This window comes from Pristis pectinata, chromosome 16 (assembly GCF_009764475.1).
Source record: "Pristis pectinata isolate sPriPec2 chromosome 16, sPriPec2.1.pri, whole genome shotgun sequence".
NCBI classification, from domain to species: Eukaryota; Metazoa; Chordata; class Chondrichthyes; order Rhinopristiformes; family Pristidae; genus Pristis; species Pristis pectinata.
The window spans coordinates 37,233,218-37,241,711 of record NC_067420.1 but is presented as its reverse complement, the minus strand read 5'-3'; the positions used below and the strand labels follow the sequence as shown (position 1 = coordinate 37,241,711).

At 48.0% G+C, this 8,494-nt stretch overlaps 1 protein-coding gene across 1 annotated transcript in view; it reads left to right on the top strand.

Moving 5' to 3' along the window:
* Positions 1–1,235: 1,235 nt before the first annotated feature.
* dhx35 (DEAH-box helicase 35) overlaps positions 1,236–8,494 on the top strand; it is a 52,658-nt gene continuing 45,399 nt past the window's right edge. The window contains exons 1-2 of the mRNA XM_052031349.1: positions 1,236–1,275; positions 7,453–7,586. Of these exons, the coding sequence (XP_051887309.1) occupies positions 1,236–1,275; positions 7,453–7,586 (174 nt within the window). The remainder of the gene's footprint in view (positions 1,276–7,452; positions 7,587–8,494) is intronic.

Here is an 8,494-nt window from a genome sequence, read left to right as displayed (position 1 = left end):
CCCTTCTCCTGACCCGAAACGTTGACCGCCTGCTTTTCTCCACAGATGCTGCTTGGCCTGCTGAGTTCTTCCAGCATCATCGTGTTTTTCATTTGGCATGTCCTAAAGTGTTTACAGCCAACAGAAAACATTTGAAATTGTGATAATTGTTGCAAGGTAAGAGACAGCAGCCATCATGTATATAGCAAGTACCCACAAGCAGTGATGATCTTAACATGTGTTTTAATGATGTTGATGGATAAATGTTGGTCAACATATCCAGATAACTCTTCTCTTCAAAAGGGATTCAGAATAGGATATTTTGCATCCACTAGCATGGACAGATGGAGACTCTGTTTAACAGGGTCCCGTTAGCATTGTAGGCAATATGTTAGTCTCATAATCTGAAAGTTGTGAGTTGGAGCTTCACAGGGGACAGTAGTTTTCTTCATTTTTACGGTACTTGAGGCATCTAGTCAAGCACTTAAATGGGAAAGGCTATGTTGGTAAATAGTATCAATATATACATAGAGGCATACAAGATGATAAGAGGCATAGATCGAGTGAACAGTCAGAGACGTTTTCCCAGTGCGACAATGGCTAACATGAGGGGATATAATTTTAAGGTGATTGGAGGAAGGTATAAGGGGGATGTCAGGGGTAAGGTTTTTTACACAGAGAGTGGTGGGTGCGTGGAACACACTGCTGGCAAAGATTGTGGGGGTGGATACATTAGGGACATTTGAGAGACTCTTAGACACATGAATGATAGAAAAATAGCGGGCTATGTGGGAGGGAAGGGTTAGATAGATCTTAGAGCAGGATAAAACGTCGGCACAACATTGTGGGCCAAAGGGCCTATACTTCGCTGCAATGTTCTGTGTTCTATATACAATGGTTGGCCGGGGGCCTTGTTTCTGTGCTGTGTGACTCCATTTCACACCACCGACATTATGCAAGTGTAGCCCTAGGGTAATGCTATATCGGCTCAGATTTTCATGTTTAAATCTCTGGGCAATCATTAATCTGTTATTTTTTTGTAAAAAAAAATGTCAGGCTAACAAAAAAACGTCAGGCTAACAAAAACTATCACTTCCATAAGCAATGCTGCAGACCGGCCTGGGTCCATGCAATGCAGACCGGCCTGGGTCCATGCAATGCAGACCTGCAGGTGACCAGCTGGGCGGGGCTCCGCCTGCCCGCGATGACGCACCGGTGATTGACAGCCGCCCACCTCGGTGACCTTTCACATCAAGATGGCGGCGCCCATGTCAGCGCCGAAGTTTTGGAAACCAGGTAACATAACAGGGGATCCGGGGGGGGAATAAATCCGGGGGGGGGGGGACCGGGCACAGTCACCGGCCCTCCGCACGGAGCCGGGCAGTGCAATGGAAGACGTGCTTAAATACAAGGGGAGGGGGAAGGGGGAAGGGGGAAGGGGGCCCCCCGGGGAGGGGGTGCAGGGGTGAGGGGGAGGGTGCAGGGCGCCAGGGGAGGGGGTGCCCCGGGGAGAGGGTGCAGGGGTGAGGGGGAGGGTGCAGGGCGCCAGGGGAGGGGGTGCCGGTGAGAGGGGTGAGGGGGAGGGTGCCCCGGGGAGAGGGTGCAGGGCATCAGGGGAGGGGGTGCCGGTGAGAGGGGTGAGGGGGAGGGTGCCCCGGGGAGAGGGTGCAGGTGAGAGGAGTGAGGAGGGGGAGGGTGCTCCGGGGAGAGGGTGCAGGGCGCCTGGGGAGGGGGTGCCGGTGAGAGGGGTGAGGGGGAGGGTGCCCCGGGGAGAGGGTGCAGGGCATCAGGGGAGGGGGTGCCGGTGAGAGGGGTGAGGGGGAGGGTGCCCCGGGGAGAGGGTGCAGGTGAGAGGAGTGAGGAGGGGGAGGGTGCTCCGGGGAGAGGGTGCAGGGCGCCTGGGGAGGGGGTGCAGGTGAGAGGGGTGAGGAGGGGAAGGGGGTGCAGGTGAGAGGGGTGAGGAGGGGAAGGGGGTGCAGGTGAGAGGGGTGAGGAGGGGGAGGGTGCCCTGGGGAGAGGGTGCAGGGTGCCTGGGGAGGGGGTGCAGGTGAGAGGGGTGAGGGGGAGGGTGCCCCGGGGAGAGGGTGCAGGTGAGAGGGGTGAGGAGGGGGAGGGTGCTCCGGGGAGAGGGTGCAGAGCGCCTGGGGAGGGGGTGCAGGTGAGAGGGGGGAGGGGGTGCAGGTGAGAGGGGTGAGGAGGAGGAGGGGGAGGGTGCCCTGGGGAGAGGGTGCAGGGTGCCTGGGGAGGGGGTGCAGGTGAGAGGGGTGAGGAGGGGGAGGGTGCTCCGGGGAGAGGGTGCAGGGCACCTGGGGAGGGGGTGCGGGTGAGGAGGGGGAGGGTGCTCCAGGGAGAGGGTGCAGGGGGTGCGGGTGAGGAGGGGGAGGGTGCTCTGGGGAGAGGGTGCAGGGCGCCTGGGGAGGGGGTGCTGGTGAGAGGGGTGAGGAGGGGGAGGGTGCCCTGGGGAGAGGGTGCAGGGCGCCTGGGGAGGGGGTGCAGGTGAGAGGGGTGAGGGTGCCCTGGGGAGAGGGTGCAGGGTGTCTGGGGAGGGTGTGCAGGTGAGAGGGCGCAGGGTGTCTGGGGAGGTGGTGCAGGGGAGCCCGGGGAGGGGGCGCAGCGGAGATCGGGGAGGGGGCGCAGCGGAGAGGGTGCAGGCTCCCTGTCTCGGCGTTTACTGCAGGCTGGAGCACCTTCAAACACCTTTAGCTGCTGTGAAATGTGTATGGGGCGGCTCGTCCCTCACTGCTGAGCCTCTGACCCCCTGCCTGCAGTAAAAGGCATCACTCAGGAGGAGGCATTTGCACTGAGTGGAACGTCTCAGTGTGCCAGGCGGCTGGTCAACTCCTTTCTGATGGAATTAACCCCTTGATTTCCATTGCATGACCGTAGCAACCAATCTGTGCACTGGAAGATCCCAATAACACCCGAATCAGGTTTATTATCACTGCCTTATATGATGTGAAATTTGTTGTTTTGTGGCAGCAGTACAGTGCAAATACATAAAATTACTATAAATTACAAAATAATGTAAAACAAAATGTGGTAGTGTTCGTGGGTTCATAGACCATTCAGAAATCTGATAGTGGAGGGGAAGAAGCTGTTCCTAAATCTTTGAGTGTGGGTCTTCAGGCTCCTGTACCTCCTCCCTGATGGTGGTAATGAGAAGGGGGCATGTCCTTGATGGTGAGGGTCCTTAGTGATGGATGCCGCCTTCTTGAGGCACTGTCTCTTGAAGATGTCCTTGATGGTGGGGAGGGTTGTGCCCGTGATGGAGCTGGCTGAGTCTACAACCCTCTGCATCCGCTTGTGATCCTGTGCATTGGAGCCTCCGTACCAGCTTGGGATGCAACCAGTCAGAATGCTCTCCACCGTATATCTGTAGAAGTTTACATCTATAGAAAATAAAAATATATATCTATAGAAATATTGAAACATACATGACTAAGTGCTAAATACTGCAGATGTTGGAAATGCTCAATGGGTAAGGTGGCCTCTGGCAGTTGTTTTAACATTCCAGGTCACTGCCTTTTTATCAATAGTTTACAGAAAGAGAGGAAATGGGGAGGGGCAGAGAGAACATAAAGAACTTTCTGCAATGAGGTGGGGGCAGGAAAGATTAGGGGTATTGGAGACACAAGAGACAGCAGATGCTGGAATCTGGAGCAACAAACAGTCAGCTGGAGGAACTCTGCAGGTCCAGCAGCATCTGCGGGGAGAAAGGAGTTGTCAATACTTCGGGTCGAAACCTTGTATCAGGACTCAAGTTTAGGGTATTTGTTCTTGTGGTGCAGATTGAAGAGAAGGGTAGGTCAGCACAATAGGAGAGCTTCTTGATCCTCCTCTTATGAACCCTAGTTTTATTTTAATGACCCAATGCATAGGGAGGTCTGCAGGGATGAAAAATAGCATTTCTGATGATGTAGTTCTCCTTTAAAATTGCACTAAATTTTTTATTCAGCTCCTTGCTTTGGAATCCCCAAACCCTTAACGAGAAGTAAAATGTTTCCACTTAGTTACAATGACATATGAATCGTGCCAGAAATAATTTGGTATTTTGCAGGATTTGGCAGATAAATGTACTGGCTCTTTGACCCACAATGTTTGCTGACTTAGTGTATATCACAGCAGCTCTACAAATGGGCTTTCAGCATCCCTGGCTAGGATGATAAAGTGGCTGTTGTTTACCATGTGACCTGTGGAATCCTCTGCCTCAGAGGACTATGAGTCACTAAATAGGTTCAAGGCTGAGACAGGTAGATTTTTGGAGTACAGTGCTGGGTTAGACAAATGGAACTGAGCCTAAATCGGAACAGCCGTGATCACTGAAAGGCAGAGCAGGCTCCGGTAGCCATACGTTCTCCTGTAGCTCCTAGTTCTAAGTGCTCATGAGATATGAATGTGGACAACATGGATTTTAGCAACACACACAAAATGCTGGAGGAACTGAGCAGGTCAGGTAGCATCTATGGAGGGAAATGAACAGTCAACGTTTCAGGCCGAGACCCTTCATCAGGACTGGAAAGGAAGAGGGCAGAAGCCGGAGTAAAAAGGGGAGGGGGAGGAGCGCGAGCTGGCAGGTGATAGGTGAGTCCAGCTGAGGGGGGGATGGTAGGTGGGTGGGAGAGGGGGATGAAAGGGAGTGATGTGAGAAGCTGGGAGGTGATAGGTGGAAGAGGCAAAGGGCTGAAGAAGAAGGAATCCGATAGGAGAGGGCAGGGGACCATGGAATAAAGGGAGAGAGGTGGAGAACCAGAGGGGCAGGTCATGGGCGCGGGGGAGGGGAAAGAGAAGGGATGAGGGCAGCCCCAGGACTGAGGGAAAACAAAGTGGGTGGGGAAGAAAGGGTAAACAGAGGGCAGGGGTTACCGGGAGTTAGAGAAATCACGTCTCCATGGAGTTTAGCAGATGTTATTGCTTGTTTTAAAAAAAAGCTCTACATGTTTGGCACTGACTACTAATATTGTCTGGGAGAGAGCAGCTTTCAAATAGCTCTACGGGTACAAAACAGTCCACTTAATTGGCATCCAATCCGTGACCCCAAACATTCACTCCCTCTGCCGGTGATGCATTGTCGCTGCAGAATGCGCTGCAGCAGCTCCCAAACTCGCAACCCGTAAGGACGATGGTAGCCGGCATGTTGTTGGCACCAGAAGCGTGGCGACACTTGCGGGCTGCCCCCCAGAACACTACGCAAAAGATGCATTTCACTGTATGTTTTGATGTACGTGTGACTAATAAAGAGATCTGATCTGATCTGATGTGGGAACACCACCACCTGCATATTCCCCTCCAGATCAGACAGCACCCTGACCAGGACGTAAATTATCATTCCTTCATTGTCACTAGTACTAAATATTGAAACCCCTTGTCCAGCAACTCTTAGGGAACACCTTCACCACATGGACTATAGTGGTTCAAGAATGCAATTTACCACTTTCTCAAGGGCAGTCAGGGAACAGCATTAAATGGTGGTGCACTCATATTCCGTAAATGAACAAACAATTTTAATATTTTGCTTTCCTTGTTAGCTTGCGTATTTATCACTTTAACCTATAGAATATCCTGATCTTGCCTGGAAGAATTGCCTGATATAATTGCACCTCAATGTTTAGTTAAGTCTGAAGCATTAGCCTTCCCTCAGCACAATTTTGAAGAAGAGCAGTGAGTTATACCCAGCAACTAGGACTATATTTATCCCTCATTTGACGTTCCATTATAACATAGAACTGACTTTGATGTTAACTTGCCGCATTATAAAGGACAATTGGACACTGTTCCCCCTTTTACAGATGGATCCCATAATATTAGTGGAGGTAAGCCTAGCGGTAGAATATGACATCTGTGAAAATGCTGAAAAACTTGGAAAAAAAAACGTCATAACCCCTAATAGATGTAATCTGTTCAATATTGCTTTGTTTGTGAGAATTTGCTGTTTGGTGACGCATTTGCAACATAATTATTGTGACCACAGTTCAAAAGTACTTTATTAGCAGTGAAATACTTTTTGACATCTGAAATATTGAAAGCCATTGTATAAATAAAAACTTCTATATTTGAAAACTGGAATGACAGATAAATATTTGAAAGTGGCCACCAGCAATTTATTCGCTCTCTCTCTCTCTTCTATTTGTGCTTCTGAGTTTAGAGGGTGAATTGTGTATAGCTCACTATAAACTACTGCTGACTGATGTACAGGAGCAACTGTAGACTTGCCGCTTATCTCTTTTGTCCCATGTGACATTCTATAGGAAAATGCCCTAGATCTACTTCCCACTAGTGATTGATTGCATAACTGTGAGGCCGATTCAGAATTTCATGAGGTGCATAACATTCTTCTTCTTTCTGAGGCCGTGTATCTTCAAGCAGCCCCTAGTGAGCTTCGTTGCTGAACTTTTGGAGACAATAAAAGAACTATCTGGCTGAAATTGCTATTGTTCTGTCTGGCTGTAAAAATTAGTGCTGACGAGGGCATTAGAAAAGAACTTGAATACATGTGTCTTTTATGATCTTGGGAAGTCCTTTATAACTTTGTAACTGGGGAATTGCTTTAGAAATGTTGTACTGAAGGAAATAAGACAGTCTATCTGCACACAGCAAGTTCCCTAAGCCAGCAATATTAATAGATAATCTGTTTTAGGAACTTGATTCAGTTGGAGCATGAAAGTGGCCAACCAGCTTTTCTTCATATAATAACATGGGATTTCTTAAGCAACACACAAAGCGTTGGAGGAACTCGGCAGGTCAGGCAGCATCTATGGAGGGAAATGGAGAGTCAATGTTTCAGGTCGAGACCCTTCACCTGGACTGAAAGATAGAGGGGGGGTAGCAAGTATAAATAGGTGGAGGGAAAGGGTGGAGCGAGAGCTGGTAGATGAAAGGTTTTTAATATTTTTTTAAGGTCAGACAGGGTCTAGGATAGATGTCACATCTGAACGATGGCAGCTCCTTTAGGGCAGCGTTCCAGCAGTGCTCCATAGGGTGTGTCAGCACAGATTTTCAGTTTCTGAAGTGGGACTTGAACTCAGAGGCATGAGTGCTACCAACTGTGCCTCAGCAGATACTCTTGAAGTGATTCCTGCCATCCGTTCACCATCCCCAGTTGATCCAGTGTCAGGGTAGGCTGTTGAACCAAAATTATGGGTTCATTTACTGTCCTGTGCAATGGAGTATTGAAGTCCAGGACCCTTCTGAACTGTGACCATTAGTGGCTTGTGTGAATGCAAGATAAGAATGGAATAGCTTGCTGTCAACATTCATTTTCTAGTTTATAAGCCAGAGACATCCATGTAGATTCCTACTTCAACATAAATCTGAAGGGAAGCCCAGGGGAAGGAGAAGGCATTGCTTAACTTCTCATATCCTTCCATCAAAGTCACAGATGCTTCCATTGATGGGCACAATTGTACTCGGTGAATTTTTTTTTTTGGACTAAAAAAATTCAGATTAAAATTTTATTTTACTGCATCCTATGCTTAGGCACCGAAGGTCCTGGTCTGGGTATATCTGAAGAACGGATCAGTTCTGCAGAAGCGAGTGGAACCGCGGTGATTTACAATCGATATGCTTCCCTCTCCATAGAGCAGCAGAGGCAAAAGCTGCCAATCTTTAAGGTATAAGTATATTTAAATTTTTGCTAATATTTATGTTTAAGGATCTTGTTATAAGTGTCATTCTTTATACTTTTTCTGACCTTTTAATTATTTGTTTAGTTTTAATTTTTTCTCAATAAAGATGTAAATGTATTTATGTTTTTTCAATGAAAGCAAAAATAAAGTATAATAACATGTAAAAATGGAATTCATTCGCATAAAATCTTAAAATAATAGTGTCAATGTGCTTCAGGTCCAATTAAAAAAAATTGATGCCTAAATCAGTGTTCTGTATGGAGGTTAATGCAGCAAGTGTTCATTATGAGTACAGCAGTATTTAACAATTAACAGTGAGATTGTTGTTATTGGTGTGGACATTCCCTGCACTTCATATAATACCCTGGGTCTCTAACATTCAACAGAACAGAAAGATGAGACCTTGGCTTAATATTTGATCTGGCTTAACAACTGACCTAGAATCTAGATAATAGGTGTCAACTGTGGTAACACCCTCACCTTACAAGGTTATGGTTCAAGTTCCACTCCAGAGACTTGACCATAAAAATCGAGGCTGACACTCCACTCTAGCACTGAGAGACTGCTGCAGTGTTAGAGTTGTTGCCTTTTCATTGAGACACTAAACTGACATGCTGTCTGCCCATTGAAGTGGATGTTAAAGGTCCCATGGTACTGTTTGGAAGAAGAGTAGGAAAATTATCTCCAATGATCTGGATCAATCAACATCTTTAGGACAGTTTACTTAACCGTTATCACATTGTTGTTTGTAGGAGTTTGCTGTTTGCAAATTGGTTGCCATGTATCCTACATTACAATAGTAATGGCACAACAGAAGTGTTTTGTTGGCTATACTTTGGGACATTGTGAGTGTGAAAGACACCATATAAACGCAAGTCTGCTTTTTCCCCTAT